This window comes from Poecilia reticulata, linkage group LG6, assembly GCF_000633615.1.
Source record: "Poecilia reticulata strain Guanapo linkage group LG6, Guppy_female_1.0+MT, whole genome shotgun sequence".
Classification (NCBI taxonomy): domain Eukaryota; kingdom Metazoa; phylum Chordata; class Actinopteri; order Cyprinodontiformes; family Poeciliidae; genus Poecilia; species Poecilia reticulata.
The window spans coordinates 30804671-30828081 of NC_024336.1; the positions used below are offsets into that span (position 1 = coordinate 30804671).

General features: G+C 38.7%; 1 protein-coding gene across 1 annotated transcript in view; it reads right to left on the minus strand.

Annotated features, from left to right (window-relative positions):
• Positions 1 to 22227, minus strand: part of dgkzb (diacylglycerol kinase, zeta b) — a 55564-nt gene extending 33337 nt beyond the window's left edge. Inside the window, exon 1 of the mRNA XM_008412655.2 lies at positions 21296 to 22227. Coding sequence (XP_008410877.1) covers positions 21296 to 21453 — 158 coding nt within the window. The 5' untranslated portion in view covers positions 21454 to 22227. The remainder of the gene's footprint in view (positions 1 to 21295) is intronic.
• Positions 22228 to 23411: the final 1184 nt, after the last annotated feature.

Sequence of the window (23411 nt, forward strand, 5' to 3'; positions counted from 1 at the left end):
TTTAACAACATTTTTACTAGCATTGCACTGAGAAGTAGTTCCTATTATAAGCTCAGTGGATAAACGGTTCCACCAGGTGTTTGCTAATTGCTGCTGGCTAGTCTGTAGGAGAAAAAACTCAAAGATTCGTCAAACATGTATGAAAGAATGAAAGCAGCACTCCAGGTATGTTTTTAATGAGGGAGTAACATTGGAAACATGAGTAAAGCTCAAAAAAAGTCGATTAAACCTGAAGGTGCTTCCACATAAGAGGATAAAAATGTTTAACATTGTGATTGTAAAAATATTCTGTGTATTTTGCCATTTATCCTGGCTAGTATTTTTCTTTTTTTTAATGCTTTTTAAGTAGTTTGACTCACTTTCTGCAGCAGATATAAACCAAGATCTGAACCTGTGATTCGTTCAGTTAAAGCCTCAACATAAACAAACCATTTTATGCTCAGTCGTGTGGGTTTTGTTTAAGACATAATCTTATTTTTTTGGTTTAGTTTCTTTGTTTTACAGCTGGGAGACAAACCAGTTTTATATGATTCCAGATGTTCTGTCTGCAGCTCTGCCTTGTTAAACTGATGATAAAAACCTTCAGTTTTTGCATCCTGACCATAAAACAGCGAGCTCTGCTTCATCCGCAGGCAGCAGGAATTCATTTGAGACTCTCTTCTCGCTGCTATGTTTCAATTAGGGGACAGATTTGAAACCTGGAAGAGGCTTAAAAGATCAGCAGCTCCCATTGGGTCGCCTCCTTCTGCTGCCTGGACAGATTAGCGTCAGCTGCTAACAGGAAGGTGTGACTCTCAGATCCTTTCCTGTGCGACGCTTCACTGGGAAAAATGGGAATTTATTTCTTATAAGACGAAAATGTTTCAGATTTCAAACAATGAAAAACGACACTGTAGGAACCAGGATTGGAAACAGAGTTGGACAGAAGTTGTTTTTAAACATTGTGGATGTTAAAAATATGCAGAAGGTCTGAAACAAGCTGGTATTTTCTCAAAGAACTTCTTCCAAGTTCAGTCCACAGAAATTAAATCGCATGACAAATTAGAAGGAGCTCAATAATTTCCATTTGTGTGATTTATTGTTTTTCGCTTCTTCTACTAAAATCTGGATGATAAAAGTCTTCAGTCTGGTGCTTTGGTCTTAACTAATCCTTATTTAGAAGGATAAATTTGTTTACAGAAACTTAAAATTTAATTTACTTGTCATTTCCATTTGTTTATTTTGGATATTTAAAAAGCTTTCCAGTTCCAGTGTTAAAAACATAATTTAAAATTTATTGATCTTTGAGAATATTCTCCTGCGTTATTATTGTGCTATTATCATATCTCAAAATAACATTATCATTTATCGCGATAATTTCTCTGACGATTTATTGTCCAGCAAAATTTGTTATCGTGACAGACATAGTTCAGCTTAAACTTTTTAAACATCAACATTCACAAAACATTCATTCCTCATGACGCCACATGTTTTTGTTAAAGCGCACCAGTCCCTCCTGCAGTAAAACACCACCACATCATGATGCTGCCACTCCCGTACTTCACAGTAGGGATGGTGTTTTCCAGAACCAAACACCAAGGAGCATCATCCAGTTTTCATTTTCCTCTAATCTGGAAAAATGATTCATTTTAGTCCCTAGTCAAGTTGCACAGTGGTGCAGTTGGTAGAGCAGTTGCCTCGCAGCAAGAAGGTTCTGGGTTCGATTCCTGGCCCCGGTCTTTCTGCATGGAGTTTGCATGTTCTCCCTGTGCATGGTGGGTTTTCTCCGGGTACTCCGGTTTCCTCCCACAGTCCAAAAACATGACTGTCAGGTTAATTGGTCTGTCTACATTGTCCCTAGGTGTGAGTGTGTGTGTGTATGATTGTTTGTCTCCGTGTTGCCCTGCGACAGACTGGCGACCTGTTCAGGTGACCCCGCCTCTCGCCTGGAACGTTAGCTGGAGATGGGCACCAGCAACCCTCCCGAAAATGGATGGATGAATAAAAATAAGTTGTAAGGATCCAGGTGGCTCTGATGCACTTTTAAGATGATGAAACTCTTTTCCTCACTATGAGCCTCATCAGTATCCGGTTCCTCTTCATGCGGCTGCATCCAGTTACAGGGAAACTGATCCCAGATCAGGTGAGAGTGATGGATCGGCTTTCTGGATGGATCGGGAGACAAACCACTGAGGAGTCGGTTCAGATCCGCAGCTTTATGGGTTTAATAAAAACAGAACCAGCCTTCTCCTTCCTGCCTCGGGTTTGTTTTCCAGTTTTTGTCCCTGTGCTGCCATCTAGTGGTCAAAGCCCATCAGCTCAGAGCGTGGAGGTGTTCCTGGTTCCTTTCCATCCTCTCCTCTCCTCCTCGGAGTCTCGGCCTCCCCTCCGGACCCGGCTATTTTTAGAAACAGGGCAGCGAATGACAAAGATAGTCCAGGAAGTGGGTCTGTGTAATCCCTGGGTTCTGACGGCCTCACACATGCTATAACGGGGTCAGAGGTCGTTCTGCGGGTCTGTCCCGCTCCGATGGACCTCATCTGCAGACGGTTCTGACTCTTATCTCAAAGAGGCGCGTTGCTGCAGTAACCCAGTTCCTCTTATAGCCGAGAAAACCACCAACACACACACACACACACACACACATTTCTGACCGTATTAGGAAATTACAGTAACCTCCATTTGCTTTTGTAACCCTCTTTGCTCTTCACCATGACTGACACTTAGCCTTAAAAAGGAAGGAAGGAAAGATAAGAGACAGAAAAAGAAAGATAGGAAGGTAAAACAGAAAAAAGGACAGAAAGAAAAAGGAAGACAGTAAAAGAAAGATAAATAAAGGGAGAGAAAAGAGAAAGGAAAAGACAGAAAGACAAAAACAGAGGAAGAAAGACAGTAAGAAAGACAGAAAGGGAAAAAGAAAAATACAGAGAAATAAAGTAAAAAAAATGGAGAAAGAGAGAAATAAAAAACGAAACAAAGACTGAAAAAGAGAGAATCTGAATCCGAGTCAGAAATTTATCTGTGAATCTGTTCAGGTTGGAATTTTGAACAGATTCTGCAGTCAGTTCATAGTCAGAAATCTGTACAAGAATGTCCTAATTTTCATAAATCGATTCAGAATCTGGACTCTGCTTAGGAATCTGTTCAAAGTTGGGAAATGACAACAAATAAGGAATCCAACCCGGAACACAATCTGTTCAGAGTCTTAGAATCCATCAATAATTAGGAATCTGTTCAAATTTAGAGTCCGTTTCTTACTTTGCTGTTTGTCACATTTTTTCTTCTGTTGACAAAAGTTCACTTTAGAAGACAAAGTCTGGAGCTGTGAGCCTCCTTGGTTGTGATCAGAACCAGATGAGAACTTTTGATCCGTTTCAGCCTGAACTCATAACTTCACACATGACCACCAGCAGACCAATAACCCGCGAGCTCAGACACTTCCTCGTGTGTCAACACGGCATTTAGCAAACATCTGCCACACAAAACCTCAAACAAGTCGGACCCGACCCGAAAGTAAAAGTGTTGAGTTTCTGCAGCGAGACGTCGGCGTGCGGCACGAGCCCTGCTGGCCTCCAGGTCGCAGAGTTTCTGTTTGAGGTCCGAGAACTTGTTCAAAGTCTGAACGGCGGGAGGAAACAAGGCGGTGGCGCTTTTATTAACCTCCAGCTTCTGCAAATATTTACCTCAGACACACAGTCACACGGCATGTGAGCCGCGCGGCCAGGAAAATCTCCCAGCATTCATTTCCACTCAAAATGCAGAGAAAACGTTACATATTTCAGATTCCTCATGAGTTTGTGATCAACTCTGGCTGGTTGTGTTTTCCGTTCCCTTCGTTAACGAGCTCTGCAACATTTTTCAAACGCAGCTGCACGGAAACACGGCTGTTGTGTATTTATAAAAGTGAGCTGCTTTTCATTAAAAACACCAGGGGAGCGCAGATGGTTCGTCAGATCTGGATACAAAACGGACAGAAAAATTAGTAAAAATCCTGAAAGTTTGTGTTAAATTACTATTAAAGCTGCAATATCTGACATTTCTGACATCTGAGTGAAAAATATTTGTCGAAAGCGTCATCATGTCATGACAGTAGGATACGAGACGGATTATCTGTAAAGAAAAAAATATTAGCCCTCCCTGTGCTAACTTTAAACAACTAATCAGAGCCAGGGGGCGGGTCTTAGCGCTGTCAATCATTTACTTCTCCCTGTCGTGAATGATAAAACTGGTTAGCATAGTTACCAAAGATAAACAGTTTTCCTGTAATGGTGAATCGCTTCTCCGCCATTAGCACATTTAGCAGCATATAAATGAGGTTGATTGACAGCGCTAAGACCCTCCTCCTGCCTCTGATTGGTAGTTTTTGGTACATTTCTTCAGATGGCAATAGTAGCTCAGGGAAGATGTGGAGGAGATCGATTTTTTAACAGATTATCAGTCTCATAGTTAGGACTGTCACAGTAACAAACTTTGCTGGATGAAAAATTGTCCCAGAAGTTTTCAACAATAATATTGTTGTTTTGAGACCCTTTTCAAGTAGTATAGTGGTCATGGCATAATGACGCAAAAACACAAACTCAGCAATTAATAAACTTTAAATTCTAATGAATTTTTAACCCTGGAACTGGAAGACATTTCAAATATCCAAAATAAATAAACAAAAACAACAAATAAAATGAATTAAAAAGTCAAAAAAAACAGTTAATTGAGACTAAAGCACCGGACTGAAGACTTTGATCATACAGTTTTTGGTAGAAAAAGAGAAAAACAATAAATCATGCAAATATAAATTATTGAGCTCGTTTTAATTTATCATGTAATTAATTGATTTATTGTTTATTATGACAGGCCTAACCACATAGCTTCTTCTCGTCAGGAATGCTAAGGCTAGTTAGCATGGCCACCGATGAGGGCAGATAAATGGTTTTCCTGTATCTCTAAGTTGTTTCTGCGTCTTTAGCACAATTAGCAGCTCATTCACAATCTTAACTGATACCTTTAAATCTAAACTAAGGCATGGAAATCATTTCCAGGACGGAAGAAAATCTCAGTCCCGGTCACACCCTTCATGCCACCTGTCACACAAAGTCCAACAAATTGTATGTTTCCTGAAAGCAGAGCTTTCATGTTGCCTTACATAAACAGACAAACCTGTAAGACAAAACTCAGGGCATAAAAAAAGACACCAGGTCTGTTTTTTTTTCCCTCTGGCCCCGCCCCAAGCTGTGATGTCACAGCAGGTGTTTTCCATCAGGTGTGAGAGGTCAAAGCCCTGCAGTAGTATGAGAGAAGTCGGTGGCGGGATTTGGTTTCAGGCTGGAACAGAATCAGAGCTCAGAGCGCGAAACCCGAACCGCCTGCAGATCGGAGTTCATCTCTGAGGAAACATAAAAACACTCAAACATTCACACAAAGCACACCTGAAATTATTAATCAGATTAATCGTCATAAATAGATTAAAATCAACTAATTTAATAATTGATTAATCGTTAACGGGAGTATAAAGACTCAAAAAAGTCAGTTTGTTAAAAAAACAACAAATGTAGCGCAGTAATTACGACAAAACTGTGCAAAATAAATACACATAGTTAATGTAAAAACCTTTGACATTTAGAACAGAATTATTTATTTATTACAGTAAAGCCGTATCTGGTTGTAAATATATTTAAAAAATAAAATTGCGTCTCAGTCTCACGATGAAAACTGACGAGAACAACAACTGAGAAAAGAGAGAAAACTGTCATTCAGACTTAGTCAAGCTGTCTTCTACCTTTCTGTTATTTTAGGACGATTTACAGACATTCAAAGTCATTTTTTCAGCTGATTGTGGTCAGTAAATAAGTGGGGGTATAAACAACCGAACAGCCTGGGGGAAAATGATGGAAATATTCAGGTCTAAATCAGGGATATCTATAAACAAATCGCTGAGACTGACTCACATCTAAATCAGGCCAACAAACCGACTTCTTAACTCAGGTTTCAATGAAAAATAAATTTTTATTTTCTTCAGAAATATGACAGAACCTTTAAAACAAACCAACACAGGCCAGACCACTAATCTCATTAGTTGTGAAGCAGCTTTTCTGATGTCAGTAGCTACGTTTCTCCTACAATCAGCCGTTTCCCAGCTTTTAGAAATGCTATTTGTTCACATTACAGCAGAACGCGACATAAAAACAAAGGATCCATTCCCACCAGCCAAGTTTGGTCCACTTTAATCGAACTCCAGTTCATCTGTGTAGAAAGTCTGGTTCGTTTTTGGAGGAGTGAATGTGCAAATCGAACCAAAACTGTGAACTCCGGTCCGTCGAAAGATCTAAAAATGGTGTGTTTGAAGTAAATATAAATGCAAGCAGACCGTAGACCGTTCCATAAGCAGGAAGTGAACTATATCACAGGGCATTCTGGGTAGATACAACAGGAAAAAAAACAAAAAAAAGGCGCTAGTCGAGTGTTTGCGGGAGAAATGTGCCAAAGACAAAAGAGAAATCCTACAACCGCTAAAATCTGACGCTTCGGGATTTTTGTTTACTTTTCACGTAATTTCCTTCGGTGGTTTCTGGTACAGCGCCCCCACAGGTGAGGAGGGTAAAAGGTTTTTAAAGGGTTTGGATTAGGGGTGCACCAATTTATCTGTGCCAATTTCCTTAATTTTGGGAGATCGGTGATCGGCCGATATTTATATGAAAGCCGACCTTATCCACCGATCTGATCTAAAAATCAGCCACTGTCCTGTTTTGTGAGAGACTGACAGACCGGCCCACCAGGTGCTGCCAATATGTTTGGAGTTAGCAACATTTCAGACAAAAAATAGCTGGCATTTACCAAAATCGGAATTGGCAGGTCAGGCTTTTTAAAGATTGGTAATCGGCAATCGGTAAAAAAAACTGCAATCGGTGCAGCTTGGATCATTTGACACAAACTAGTGTGAAAGTGAATCGCAGAAACTGGAAATATAACAAATATTTCAATCTTTGTCCCCAATCAAACTGAGTCTATTGGAGTAGAAAACACCTAAAGCGTCACGTTAATCCCGGATTAAATCCAGATTGATGTTCCTGCTCAACCTGTTCAGGTTCAGGGGAAAGTCTGTTTGTACCCTAAACACCATAAATCTACCGAAAACCACAACAAGAACGCCGGTTCTCTAAGCTAAATGGACATTTACAGCCTGTTTGCAGGCAAACAATCTGCTTCAATCAAAAGGGCAGAAACGTCTCAGCAAATTGAGGAACCTCACCGCTTCTTTCCTCTTCAGACAAGAACTTCAATCTCACGCAACACAAAGTTGCAAAACGTCTCAAAGTGTAGCTGAGATCTAAAAACTCAGCAGCAGACTGTGGTCAGGTGGAAACAGCTCAGAGTTTTCACCTGGGATCAGAGGAAGACAGACACGACCTCGACCTGACAGAGCCCAGCTCCTGCCGAGATCCTTCAGGATCACAGCGAGTGAAGAAGAGCTGCACTTCCTCCGACTGTCGGCTCTCATCAGCCACTCCACCCACGCTCCAAAACAGAGCAAATACTGACCAGCACAACTTCACAGAAGTAAAAAAATAAACTATTTCATTAGAAATGTTTTTTTAAGGAAGATAAGTTTTCTAACTGAGATCCCAGAGAAATGGGAGGAACAAAGAAATCAGAAAAAAGATCAGCTTCAGGGCTGAACAAAGCTCAGACGGCGGCATTGTGAACAAAAACCAGCCGTTTGGACGGCTGAGTGCTCGTCTGTGGAACAGGTGATGACAGAACAGGTGAGATGTGTTCACAACGCAGCATTTTGAAACCCAACTTATTCATTAAAACTGAAAGTAAGCAGCTCAGATCCGGTCCGTCTGATCATTACTGATAAACGCTCCGACAACAGATTTAAGATGCACCGACGTGAACGAGTTTGACTGCCGGTGATTCAAAAATGAGGAATGAAGAAGGAGAGAAGAGGAGAAGAAGCCTCTGTAATTACAAACTTTAGATTTATTTTGAGTTTAACAAAATAAACTCAAAAATAAGCAAATAAGTAAGCAAATAAATCTGAGTGTCATCGGCGTAAAGCGTGATCAGAAAACAATCAATCATGCGAAGAATCTAAAAAAAGGGCCGTAATGTTTTACTATTAAATGTCAAAACTATGACAGCTGGATAACACGGTTCAATAGGATTTCATTTCACAGTTTACTAACGAGTTAATTTTTTAAAAAAAATGTTAATAAATGTATGTCTGGAATGAAGGCAAAACAGAGTGAGGGAAAAGAAGAACACGAGAGGTTTTGAGTTGTTCTTCACCTGATTTTCAACATTATTTTCCCGTCTTTGCTTTGGCGCGCAGCAAATTCCTGAAAGTTTAATAAACGATAAAAACTGGAATTACTTTGTTACTTTCAGTTGACTGTGATTGATATATAAGTGAGGGGAAATGACGAAATAGACTGGGGATAAATGATGGGAAGATGGAAATATTCAAATCTAAATTAGAAACTGACTCGCATCAAAGGGACTCTGAAAAATCACATCTTTAATCTTTAGCTCAGGTTCAGGTTTCAATTGAGAATTAATTTTAATTTTCTCCGGAAATATGACAGAACCTTTAAATTAACCAACACAGATCAGATTTTTCTTTGCATTAGATGCGAAGCAGCTTTTCTGATGTCAGTAGCTACATTTCCCCTACAGCCAGCTAGAAAATGTTTGGATAATATTTTTCATAGGTAAGTATATATCATGTAGTGTACTTTATGATATATTTAAACTACATTTCCTACAGCGGCAATTACTGGTATGTAAAATTAAATTAATCGTCTAATATAAAAAACTACATTTGTTTCATCCTCTTTTGCATCTCGACAAAAAAGAAACTCTTTGTAATAATGACACTTAAATGTGAAGCAGATGCTATCAGAAAAAGGTCTAAAAATCAACCCGTCAATCAATCAAGTTTATCTGTGTAGCTCATTTCAGCAACAAGGCAGTTCAAAGTGCTTCACATCGTAAAAACACAAAAATACAAAGTCATGTCGTCCTCTGTTAGAGGTTTGACTGACAGACCGGCCCACCTGGACATGTTAACCCAGCTGGGTTTTCTTTCTATATTTGGCAACAGTTCAGACAAAAAGAGAAAAATAATAAAATCAGTATCGGCTAAAACTGTAACCGGTAATCCGTGATCTACTTCATAGATCAATAGAGAATACAAATTTTACATGCATCAAAGTATCAGCAGATTTCTCAGCTTTATTTGTGTTATTTGTGATAGAAATCGAATAAGAAATAAACATTTTAGTGACATATTCATGCTCATCCTGGATTTGCATGGTTGGTGGATATAATTCAACATTTATGGTGCCTGAAAGTGAACAGAACTAACTATAGCATCCAAACAACTGGACTTGTTTACAGGTCAGAGGTGTCCAACGTTTCGCCACTTGGGCCAAAATCATCAAGTCAGAGGTACTTCTGACCCAAAAAAAGGTCAAATAAATAAGTAAAAAATAGAAAGACTAAAATAAAATTAAGCAGGGAGATTTTTTTTATAGAAAAGAGATGTTATTTTCATTGTAGATCCAAAACTTTCAAATAATTTGACACATTTTCTGGATTAAAATAAATTTCACCTAGTTTTCATCTGATTCTTTTCAGTTTGATTGAACAAATTTATTCTGTTACAAGAAAAAGATTTGAGTCACTTTCTTTCAAAAACAGTTGCTATATTTAGCCAAGTTTATTATTATTACTTATTATAAAAGCCTGGTTCCAAAAAGACAAATATGTAACATTTTCTATTGTAAGAAACAAAAATTGGTTATAATTTTACCCTGATTACGAATAAAAAGTTTGGTCAAAGTTTTATCCTTCTTGAATTGAAGTTCAGGGCCACAATAAAATCCCTCAAAGGCCAGAAACGGCAACCACGCTGCGGACACCAGGTCCTAGGTGTTCATTAACAGATCGATAAGACCTCGAAGGACCCGCGCGATCGAAGCCTATAATCAATGGTGTCTAAAGAGAAGTGGGCCGCGGACGCAGCCCTGAGGTACAGCACAGGTCAGACTGACTGACTGAAAACGACAGCCGCTGATGCTTCAACAGAAACTGATCTGCAGATCAGCTGAGTTGATAAATACCCTCAAATACCAACAAATCGATCGACAAAAGAGATAAGAAAGTAGAAAATGCCAGTTGAGATCAAACAAGCCAACTTGCATGCAAACCGAAGAAACGTTGGTCGAGAATTACTGCACAAAGTCAGCGAAAGGCATGCAGTTACCCATGCATACAAAAAGACAGAAAACATGTCAGGATCATCAACATGCAGGTGGTTTTCTGACTGACTGCTGAAAACGAGAGATTATTATTAGTTTAATAAAGATTTTTGTTTGTCAGGCGGTTTTTTGTGCATTAATTTCAAACTCCAGACAGTATCATCTGGGCCGATCGGGTCACCACTTCTACTTTCTAGAGGCGCCGCTGCAGAACGCCTGTGAGGATCCTAATGAGTAACATGCAATCACGTAAAAGCGTGAAGTGGACTTACAAACAGTTAAAGGTTAACATCAATATGGAGATAAATGTCACCGTGTTTAAACATCAGCAGCTCCGTTTCAAAACAGGAAATATTCTTTACTAAACTGTAACGTCTGATCATTCAGCGTAAGGACAGAGAAAGAAGATAAACATTGAAAAAACTTTGAGAAATTACTAATTTTACCTCATTTGCTCAGATTTTACAATCATCTCAATCAGTTTTGCTGTAGTAGCTTCAGATTGGTGTTCGTGTCTGTTTTTATGGGGATGTTTTCTGAAAGAAAAAGTTTTGAAATGCATAGTCCTGTCGCAATAAGCAATAAATCAATTAATCGCGAGATAAATTAAAGCAAAATCAATAATTTCCATTTGCATGATTTATTGTTTTTCCGCTTTCTCTCTTTAAACCAAAAACTGGATGATAAAAATCTTCAGTCTGGTGTTTTGGTCTCAACTGACCTTTTTAAAAAAAATAAACAAAACAAAACAAAAAAACAATTTGTCGTTTCTATTGTTTTGTTTATTATTGTTTTATTTTTGATAATTTAAAATGTCTTCCAGTTCCAGCGTTAAATGTTTGCAAGAATTTAAAGTTTATTTATATCTTAGAATGTGTTCTTGCATTTTTATGTCATTACCATATTATTACCTGAAAATAGTCTCAAAACGACGATATTATTGTTATCACAATAACTTCTTTAACGATTTATCGTCCAGTAAAACTTGTTATTGTGGCAGGCCTCCCTACAAACCCAGACCTCAGGTTGGTTGAAGTGAAATCTGGTGCAGTTCGGAGGCCAACCGGACCAAAGCAGGAAGTGGTCTAATGTGAAGGGGATTCTGGGTAAAAAAAACTAGCATCTAGCATTAGCAGTGAAAATAAAAGCAAAATCCTACAAAATATGATGTCACTCCATTTTTGTTTACGTTTTGTGAAGAAGGAAGTTGAGCTCAGCGTTTTCTTCAGAGGTTTTTATGTTGTTTTCTGCAGCGATTCTTGGTGCAGCGCCCCCTCAGGCGAGGAGGGGAACATGTTTTTCAAAAAGTTTGGATTATTTGAAACATTGCAGTGTGAAAGTGAATCGCAGCAGCTGAAAATGTAACAAGTGTTTACATTTTGCTATCAGGTGTGAAAACCTGAATAATCAGACCAGTAAAAACTATTGATATTCTGAGAAACTGAGTCGATTTCATGTCGTTTTGGTGCTGGAAGGTTAAACCAGACATTATTAGGCCTCCTGGTAGTTTATATTTCCAGTAGCAGCAGCCAAAGGAAGCGGCAGCATCGTTCTCCTTTGAATCCATCGCTCGTTTCCGGAGCGGATCAGGAAGGAGAAGAGGAGGATGAGGAAGAAAATGAGGAGGAGGAGTGGAGTCCACCTCCCCGTCCTCGGAGAGCGCTGCAGATTGAATCCTCTTCTCTGGAGTCCAACGCTCCCAGCAGGCACTAAAAATGAGCGCCTTTAATTAATTGCTCTGCCAATCCATTAATAGCAGCTATAATTAGAGGACCATGGGAGATCGCTGGCAGATTAAACGATCCAGCTGAATGAACCTCAGGTTGCACTTGTTACCTTTTTTATTCACCACAGAGACTTTCTAGGACCTCACACTGTCCTTTCTAACAGACCGCTATGCTTCACACTTCGTCATATTTCATAAAAGTGTGAATATTTTCAGTTGACGGTGGGTCTAGTGCAACAAACTGCGAGTCTCTTTAGTACAGTAAAGGCAAAACCTTTTGCTTTTTGATGGCTCCTGCTAACCATGATGACAAAAATCCAGTTTGTGACTAAAAAGCATGCTGGTGTGTTACTCAGAGGTCCCTGCAGATCAGGGAAGTCTCAGATCTGGGAACACATGAGCTCAGACGCACGCGTGTCCTCTGCATGTGAACGGCTCATTTAGAGCAGCTAGCATGTGGGTCAGTCCAGCAGGCGGTGAATCTGTTGGGTATTTTCCTCATTTAATGCATCAGTTTAGAGTCAAACAACGACTTGGTGGATTAAAACTAATAATAGTTATAATTTTATTGCTTAAATTTAACCCTGTAAACAAAGTGGCTGCAGTGAATTAAAAGCTTTTCTTTATTTCTTTATTTTTTAGCATTGTTGCTACACCTTTATTGAATAAACGGTGGAGAAATGCAGTGAAAATAAAACTACCGACAGTTTTAGGGGTTTTTAAATGTCATTAATTGGAATTTATCATGAAAACCATAAATCAAAATCTTATTATGATTACGATTAATGATAAACGATACATGGCCCAGCTTAACTGTTGTTTGCAGCAAGAAGACCCTGGGTTTACATGTTCTCCCTGTGCATACATCAGTTCCTTCTCCAGCTTCCACCAAATACATGACTGCTAGGTGGGGCTGAAACGATTAATCATGATTAATCGATTGTTGAAATAATTGTCAGCTAAATTAATAACTGATTAATGTTAAACTGGAGTTTACAGACTCGAAACAAAGTCATTTTGCTGAAAGAACATATTCAGAGCAGTAGACAAGCCAAAGTTGCATAAAAATATTTATATTAAGATGATGAGCCTGTAAACTTGTTCTACCAAAAACTCCTCAAGTGCCAGTTTCAGTTTCACCTGTTTATTGCATTCAGGCAATAAAAAGTCTTTGTTCTTATTTTGAAAATAAATTTAATTATTTGTATATTTTCACCTAATACTGTTTAAAATTATCCTAAGAGGTTTAATGAAAAATCAGCAGAATTTGCCAATTTTTATTTGATTAATCAAGTAATCATTACAATAATCGATAACTAAAATAAACTGCAGCCCCTCTGTTAGTCTCTAATTTGGCTCTGTGTATGTTTCTCTCCCATTGAAGGACTGCTAATAAACAATACAGACAAAGGACTGATGGATTTGTCTTCCCTTTGCAAAGACAAAAAGAATCCTAAAAGTTATTTCAGCTTGGATCAGGGGTGTCCAAACTTTCTGTCACATGAGCCAAACTCATCAAGTCAAAAGTATTCATGTGTTGAGAAAATTAAAAAAACTAAAATCAAGCAAATGAAGTAGTTTGATTGTTTTTGTTTTGTAGGAAAGGAATGTTGTTCATCACAGATCCAACATTTAAAAGGATTTTGCACATTTGCTGTATTAAAAGAAAGGCATCTGGTTTTTAGCTTCTTTTGGCTCCGTCGAAAAAAATGTATTCCCAGTAAAAGAACAGGATCTGGGTCTCTCAAAAGGCTAGACAAATTTAACAAATTAAACAAAAACTCCATGGATGTGTATGACTACATTATAAATTATAAAACAACAACTTCCAAAAGTTCCACATGAAAGAGAACTTGTGAACATAACTGTAAGGAACAAAACAACAATACACTGATATTTATTTATTTTACAAAAAGGCCAGAGAAGAAAGGGGAACACACACACAAAAAGAAATACCGATCTCCATGGGAGTACAACGTGTGAATTGGAAAACAATCACAAAGAAACACACATAGTTTGTGTTGTACTTTTCATATCATAAAGAAAATTATGTCCGTAATAACTTTGCCCTAAAAAGTAATCTGCATCAACTGCCTGTGCTGGACGGGACAGATTTTCTAACTGAAATTGGAGGCCACAGAAAATCTGTCTGGGGACCACAAATGGCCCCCGCGCCGCACTTTGGACACCCAAAGATAAACCCATCAGGTGCAGATTGTGTTTCATCGCCGGTGTTTAGTTCCCCATTTCTGACAGAAGCTCACAGAAAACGACTCCGTCTCATCTTATTCAGGTTTAGCTTCACCAAATTAGCATCATGTGAACCGTTTCCTCTAAATTCATCTTTCAAAGTTGCTCCACTCACGTCGCATGTTGAACGAACCACATGCATTAAAAAGCCTCGTTAAATTCTGATTGGTCAGTTTTGTTTTACTCTGTTTCCCCATGAGGGGAGTAATTGTTGTAATGCTTCATAAAACGGGAACAACAGCATTCAAATGAAACGCTTCAACGACCAAACACTTCAGCAGGTTTTAAAAAGCATAATTTATGTTAAATATGAGAAATGTAAATGTGTTAATTCCAAACTGATCCTCAGTTGTCTCCATAGATCTTCATCCTGCAGCCAATAAATATGAATCTAGACCAAAAATAACTTAATGAATGGCTTTAGATGTGAAAATGAAGAAGTTAAAGGTATTTCTGTGGAGGAAGCAGAAAAACCAATCAAGTAAAATAAGTTCAAATTAACATTTCTAATATTTCCACTGACATGAAATTCACACAAGATGTCGGTAGCAACCCAAGTAATCGACTACTGGGTTGGAAATTAAAGCAATTAATCCACAAATGAAGGAATGGATGAACACAGAGACAACAGGAAGAAGTATTGAACAGATGGTACTAAAAGTACTGATGCACCGATGTGAAAGGTGGGCCGACGCAAATATTAAAGGGGCAGTACACTTTTGCACAAAGTGCAATTTCATATCATAATCAAGTAACTATGTTACTTTCAGTAATTATATAAATGCTATATATTCTAAATATGACTTAAATTAAATTTAGCGCCTTGAAATTGGGCCTCTGTCTCTTTAAAAATTCCTGCTCTTTTTGAAAATCTGCTTTCAGGAAGTCATCACAACACTTCTCCTCTCAACCCTTTAACAACATTTTTACCAGCATTTCACTGAGAAGTGAAATGCTGGCGAAATGCTTGGTTTTTGTTTCCTTCCTGTTCAATTCTTATTTCCTGCATCATCTCAATTCACTCCTGTGACTTCCACTGTGGATCAATTTGCCTGATGTGCTGAGCAGGTCCACCAGGACCACCAATTGCTGCTGGCTAGTCTGAAGGAGCTGCGCCTTGAAGGCGGGGCTAGGTCCACCCAGGTGTTTTGTTCAGCTGAATGGTTGCCATGGAGACTAAATGATTTCTCAAACACACATGAAAGAATCAAAGCAACACTCCAGGTTTGTTAATGAGGAAATAAGATTATATGAAGTGTGAACTGAATACAAATTTCCAAAATGTAAGCAAAAAATTATTTCACTAATCACACCACCTTGTTCAATACCTCTGTAATTAAAACTTGTTTAAAAATTTAAACAGTATTCCTCCTGATAAGTGCAAATGAATTTCTGCTTTCTAAATACTGACAGATTTCAGCAGGTTTCTTGGTTTTTGTTTCCTTCCTGTTCAATTCTCATTTCCTGCATCATCCCAATTCACCCCTGTGACTTCCACTGTGGATCAATTTGCCTTGATTTCTGTGTGACTTTACATTAAAGGCGCCATTAGGAATATTTAAACTGAGAAAAACATTATTTACTTTACCCGCTGTAAATTATTTCTTAATTTCCTGTTAAAAAGTTTCTAATTTCAAAGAATAATCCTGTCAACAGTCCTAACTTCTCAAGTTTGTTGTCTGGAAGTTCAGAGATCAAACATTTTGATGATTTTTAACCTTTGTCTGTTTTATTTGCACACATTTATCTGCCAGTAAATGAAAAAAAGGAAGCCAGTTATGATTGCTAAAAATACCAAGAAGGAATACGGGTCAAAAACGGTTCAAATGGTCAAACAGAGACTTCAAATCCAACAATAGCAACACATTTTAGCTGTTAATTAAGTCACTTTCTAGAAGGAAAGGCTTCCCAGGTGTTAAAGATTTTAATCTTTTCTTTTTGTTTGCATGAATTGAAAAGTTTTAGGGTTTCGGTTTGTCCTTTGGACCGACTGGCTTTCATATTATTGATCATTTTTCTTCCCTTTTAGATGCATACAAAGGAATTCCTGGTTTATAATTAAAGCAACTTGTTCATACCAGATCCGATTTATCGCTATCTTTTCTAAAAAAGAAAGAAATGACGAATGACAGAAAATATTTTCAAAAAGTGGTTTTTATTTAAATAATTCCTTCTGTTCGTCATGCATCAGAGTAATCGGGCCAAGCTGTAAGAATTTTTGTTTAGTTATGAGAATATAGTGATAATATTAGCAGAATTAAAATGTAGCCTGGCTCCAATATTCGGTTGTAAAGTTGACCTGAATTAAAAGTCCAAATAAATACTGTAAAACACGCTTCTCAAACAATATGGCCGCCGTGGACGCGCTGACATCACTCTGAAGTACAATAGGAAAAAAACAGATTTCCCAAAAACAAAGTCTTCAAAAATTCGATCGATAATCGATTTATCCCCCTGCCCTACTATAAAGAGTCTGATACGTTTTAGTTCTTTTTGGTTTTTATTGAATTTGTTTCAGGTTAAAGTAAAAAAACAACAACTCTATGTGAAAAAGAAAAGAAAAAAAGGTCAGGAAACTGAAGCGTTTGTCTTTTTTTGGACAGCAGGTTTCCAGATCTGGTCTAAGCTGCATTTACAATCTTTTTATAGTTTCTGTGGTAAAAACAACTAAAAAACACCCCCAAGATCAGATCCTATCTGTAACCGTTTTCACTGAAGCTCCGACTCTCTGCAGCACTAAGCTCCAGCTGGAAACATCTGGATGAAGATGAAAACCACAGCAGGATCGTTTCTCTTTTCCTGTGCAGAGGTGTCCGCCGACTGTCACAAACTAATTTCACTGTTTTCCTAAGGGGTCCATAAATCTACCGATTCATTTTAGAAACGATTGGAGTAGAAGCATCATCATCATCATTAGGAAAACATCTTTCAAGCTGTAAATATTGAGTTAATCTGAAAACGATCGCCTCTGCTGGATTTTTCGCATGTAAACCTCCAACTCAAAAAGTTTCCAGTAAATTAAAACTTCAAGCACATTGTTTTGGAGCATCTGAATCAGCATTTAATTATACAAAACGGCAAAAGATGATGAAAAGTTTCCGAATCGAAGCTTAAAACAGCAGAAAACAGCGGAGGCACAAGGAGAAACTGAAAAATGTTTTGTAATGCGAACCGTTATGATGGGAAACGAATTCATAGAAACTAAACTGGTGACAAAACGTTTAGTTAAACAATAATAGAGAGCGGAGGAGTCGTATGGTAATTCACAAAGAGGCTGAAACGTCAAATGAAACTAAATTCAGAGTCATTATCTTCTAAACATCCGGTTTCAACTGCTAAATGGGATTTATGTCGTTCCTTCAAAGGAATAATGCAAAATCCAATAGACAATAATCTATAATTAATACGTTTGATAAAATGAGTTCCGATCCAGAACCGCACAGCATTCTGGGGGATGTAGGCAGAAGAAATGTTTTAGCTACTCAACCTCTCACAGCTAGCTAAAAACTGTTGGTGGAATCAACTGACTCTCTCACTCGTTGGTTACCTAGCAACTCTCTCATTCTTTCTGGTTACCTAGCAACGGCCTGTTGAGTACGTGCAGCAGCAGTTTGAAGTTCCCCCCAAAATATTCGGCAATGTTGCCAGACTAGGTCAGTTTCTGTTCAGCTTCTGAGCTCGTTGGGCTGGAAAAACCAACTTTGGTGGATTGTTAAAATTCTGACTGTTCTTCACAACAGTGGCTGGTTTTGAGGAAAGTTTCGTATGTAATTCTTTCAAAATAGTTGTCACTGTGTGGCAGAAAACCACAGAACTTTTAATTAAATGCAGTGTTACTGCACATATCTTGTAAGTTTATTTTGAAATGGCTAGAATCTGTTGAATGTGACATAATCAATGAACAGTTATTGGTTAATCAAGTGTCACTACTGTAAAACAGAGATTCCAACATGATTTAAAAGGACAAAAAACCAATAACTTCATATTGTTTCCAAAGAAAATTGACTATCACTTCATTATTCTCAAATATTTGAAAATTGTCTCTATTGCAAAAAGATACAACTCACAAATATAAAAGTACAATGTTTTCAAAACAACCACTAGATTTTTTTTAAAAAAGAAACATATTTGGGACGCCCCCCTACAGATTGGAGCCCTGGGCTACTGCCCCAACGTCATGCCCAGTTTATGTATAAAAACATAGCCACCACCAAAACTTTTATGTTTAATGCCGAAATATTGTGCATCTCTAATATAAATGCAGTTCGGCTATGAAGTTAACATGGAGAAAAAACATCAATAATTCATAAGAGTAATTCATCTTTTAAAATCTCGAACACAGAATAATTATTTTCCGTATCAGGTTTTCACAGTTACCCAGACCTGAAACACACAGAGCCAAATTTCAGGTTTTCTAGGAAATCTGACATTACAGATAACCGATGGATCAAACAACTAATCAAATTCCACAAAACAGCAACAACTACGCAATAAATTGAGTTTCTTTTTACCCACAGTAAAATAAACCTGTCAGCCATACACTGCAAAAACACAAACCTCATAAAGTACTTTTGGTCTAGTTTCTAATGGAAAACATCTTAGTACACTTAAAATATGACAGATTTAGGAGCTTGTTTTAGGTCACCAATTCTTTATTACAGATTTAAAAACTTACTAGTTCTACTAGCAGATAATTTTACTTATAACAAGACATTTTTAGAATGTTTTAAATGATACAACCTGCCAGTGGAACTGTAACTTTTTGATCAATATTAATATTATTGTGCCTAAAAGTTACTTGGAACTTACTACACTCGATTTTCCTTGATAGCAAATATATAAAAGCAAATTTTTTGTGTTCACTTAATATCTGTACGTCTATAAGTCAAATTCTGATTCTGTACGCAAACTTGGCCAATAAAGCTAATTGTGAAAATCTTTTTTAATTTTGCTTTTTAATACTGAAAGTTAAACAAATAGCCTGAAAGCTAAAAACTTCCCAGATACCTGCATCATAACACGATAAACCGGCTTAAAGTTTCAGCCCTCATTTAGAGGCAGAGTTGTAATAAAGCTAATTATTTCAGCATTGTGTCGTCTTTTCTGAATGTTCGTCTCGACAGAGGAGAAATTCCTGGGTTGTCATGAAAAGTTTCTGTTTCAAGCTAAACTGCTGCTCTTCCTCCAGACGTGAAACCGTCAGAAACATGTGGCAGCTGCAGCACCAACATGCTGCAGCATCACAGCTGGATGCAAATCAAAACAGGACCTGCAGGTTATTTATGACCTGACGTCTTCTGCTATGATCACGGTTTTACTTTCATTACTAAATATATTTCTTGGCCCCTAAAGGTGAGGAGGAAAACATTTACACTTTCAATGATCTATTATGCGTTTTAAACATATTTTGTTCCCACGCTGGCTCAGCTGTATTCTTCTTAAATATTTAGAAAATATCAGATTCACTGTAACACAGACTGCTACAGATCTTTCCTGTCAACAGTTATCGCCATCTACAATAACTATTTGAAGGATTTTAATTAAGATGAGTTACAACAACATTTAATTTCCCTTTGGGGTCATATGAAATGTTTTTCTTCCTTCAGGTTTTATTTCCGGTTATTTGGTCTGAATAAAAATCTCTAAAGATTAAACCCATTTCAATTACTATTTCTACTATTTGGCAGTTGTCTTTAATTGTTTTCTGGACATAATTTTGCCTGTAATAAGTTTTCAGTAATTAAAGATATGTTTATATTGTGTTTTCTACCATCTGCTGCATATTTCTGCTCACGCTCCAGGATTGAACGTGTTTAGAAAATGTTCTTTTCTAATTCAAATTTAATCAATCATTTTTTTCAATCAATTTTCGTCCAATGCAGTTTAACTGACATGCAAGTAACTTTTCAGCATAGGAGTTTGTTTTAAGTCAATAATTTCTTAAGTTAATATAAATGGAAAAAAACAACAACTCAACTGACAGATTATTTCGCTCAGAACAATAAACTTTCCCTTCTTATAAGTGAAATAATCTTGTGGAGCAAGTACATTTTTATCAATATCACGTAATTATTTACTTAAAAGAAGCTCCTGTATCTTGCTAAAAAGTTACTTTTAAATTAGCTTTGCCTTATTTCAAGTCTACTAAGATATTTGCACTAGTAACTAGACAGAAATACTTGCTAAACTTTTGTGGTTTTGCAGCTGTTCTCTTTTTATTTCTTGAAAAAAATGTCTGATTTCTGCTCAGATCGGCTTCAGTCAACCTGTGTGTATTTGTTGCGATGCTCCTTGTTCATGTCTGTTCTTACGTAATAAGTTAAATAATTTGTTGTAATTACAGGTGCACCGATGGCAGTTTTCTGGCCGATCACTAATTACTGATCTTTTAAAAAACCTGACCTGCCGATTCTCATTTTGGCCGATATCACTTTCTTTTTTTTATCTGAAATCTCGCTCAATATAGCAAGATAAAGTTGTTGAATTGGCAACAGTGGAGTGACTATTGTTAACCGTAGACGTGCAGACATGACCTGGTGGGTCGGTTTGTCAGTCAAACCTCTCAATGGAGAGCCGAAGAGGACAGACGCTGATTTTTAGACCTTTGCCGAGGTAGATAAAATCGGCTTCACATGTAAAAAAAAAATCGGTTGATTATCGATCTCCAAAATTAAGGAATGAATCAGTGCACCCGTAGCTGTAATGCTACTTATTGTGTGTTCCCATGTTATAAGTGAAATTATCTGCCACTGAAATTAGAACTTTATATCAACATCAGGAATTACTGACTTACTCCTACATCTTGGTGAAAGTTAGTTTTACATTAAATCAAGTATACTAAGATATTTGAACCAAAAATACTTGCCAACATGTTGTGTTTTGCAGCGTCCTGGCAGCTTTTGTGATAACATTTTAGTTTTGCAGTGTTCTCTTTATATTTTCTGATAAAAACGTCTAAAACCTGCTCAGATCTGTCAGTTTACGCTCTGTAACCCTGTGGGTTTCACTCAGCCATGTGTGCATTTGTTGCAAAGCCGCTTTTCTGAGGAGCTCATCAAAAAGGAGCAGAAGAGGAGGAACTCACTTCCTGCAGAAGATCCTGAAGCCGAAGGTCCTGCTGTTTTGCTGGCAGCTGGGCGCCGGGGCCTCGCAGGGCAGCTCTGCGTTGGAGGCTGAGGAGGACGATGCGGAGGTGACGGGCTGCTCCTCCTGCTCCTCCTGCTGCTCCTCCTGCTGCTCCATGTCCTCCTCCTCCGCTCACAGGCTGGGCTGGTCCGGGGTCAGCTGCTCCGGGCTGCACGCAGCCATGCTGACAGCTGCTCAACTTTCCACTGACAGCTCTCAGACACAGGAAGTGCAGCTTCAGATCTTCCGCGTGCTAAGATCTTTCACAGCAGGAAGCTGAAACTCTCAGTTGTTGTTTTTTTGTTGTTGTTGAGGAGGTGGAGGTAGTTGGGGTAAAAATGGGGGTGGGAGGTTGTTGGTTTCTACGCTCACTTCCTTACTTCCTTCCTGGTCCTAACTAACCCTCCCAGCCGGAGGAAGCCTCTCTCCTCTGCATGCTCTCTGAACACAGCTGCATATCCAGGAAGTTTCCAAACAAATGAAGAGGAAAAACTCGGGGCTCCTCTTCCTCCCAGCTCCTCTTCTTCCTCCTGGGTCGACCTGTTGCTGCTCCTCTTCACAGTTTGGCCGAGTCCAGCGTCTCTGCTGCTGCGCTTCACTCTTTTCTCTTGACTTTTTATCTCAGCTCTCTGTCTCTCCCTCTCCTTTTCCTCCCTGACTCCGCCCACAGCCCCGCTTCTCGGCTTCCGATTGGCTGGTTTCAGAGAGGTGAGCTCTGCTGCCACCTGCCGGCGCCCTAGTCGCCCTGCAGGTACAGAGAGGAGACCTAAAAAGAAAGGAAGCTAGAGGAGGAAAGTAGTGAACTCATTTTTCCAGGAGACTCATGTTTCGTTTTCTTTGTGTTTACTAAAATCGGAAGTTTCAGGTGAAACTAATCGTGCTGCTCCTCTTCACCGCATGAGTTTGCTCCTCTTCACTTGGATCGCATCTCTGCAGCTCGGCTCGGTTTGCCCTCCCACATACGTTTTACATAAAGATGGTAAAAACATCCCACACTGCAGTGAAGCAGAGGTCGCGCGGCCGCACCGAGACCCACGCACGCTTCTTCACCGCATGCACGTGGAGGCTTCATCCCCCGGGTTCCCGCTCTAAGGAGGAACCGCACCGTGAGATGAGGCAGGTTATTTTTGACAGCCAATTAAAACGGAGGTGCAGCGGGCAGGAGGACGTTTAGCTTGAAAAAAAAAAAAAAAAAAAAGATCTCCCACATGCGCTGGTGAGCGCACACAACGCTAGAAATCATAAAATAAATAAATAAATTTTTAAAAAATAAACAACAAAAAAGAGAAAACTTTTCCAAATCCTCCAACTGTATCTGCTACAGTTCAGAGAGGAACAGCTACGTAATATGTGGACACATTTTCATTGCACAAACAGCTGTAAAAACACAAAAAATGCCGACTTGTGGCGCCCGCTTTAGCCTAGCGCCCCCATGCATCACATATAAGGGCCGCAACGCACAGAGAACAAATGACAGCGATGAATGGCTTTAACGGCCATTTAGCTGTGATTTCCATTATTACACAAATTAAAATTACAACAATTATTTTGCTAAATGGAAACACCATCCATCCATCCATTTTCTTGCACCCTTGTCCCTCAGTGGGGTCTGGAGGTGCTGGTGCCTCTCCAGCTAGCGTACAGGGCGAGAGGCAGGGTCACCCTGGACAGGTCGCCAGTCTGCAGGGCAACACAGAGACACACAGGACAAACAACCATGCACACACACACTCACACCKAGGGGCAATTTGGAGAGGCCAATTAACCTGACAGTCATGTTTTTGGACTGTGGGAGGAAACCGGAGTACCCGGAGAAAACACACGCATGCACAGGGAGAACATGCAAACTTAATGGAAACACCAATATCAAAAAAAAAAAAAAACTCAGTGAAAAGTTTTTTGCACCAGGATGAGGTGGTTTTTGAACCTTATGGAAACATTACACGGCTGCACAGTGGCGCAGTTGGTAGACCTGTTGCCTTGCAGCAAGAAGGTTCTGGGTTTAATTCCCGACTTCCTCCCACAGTCCAAAAACATGACTGTCAGGTTAATTGGTCTGTCTAAATTGCCCCTAG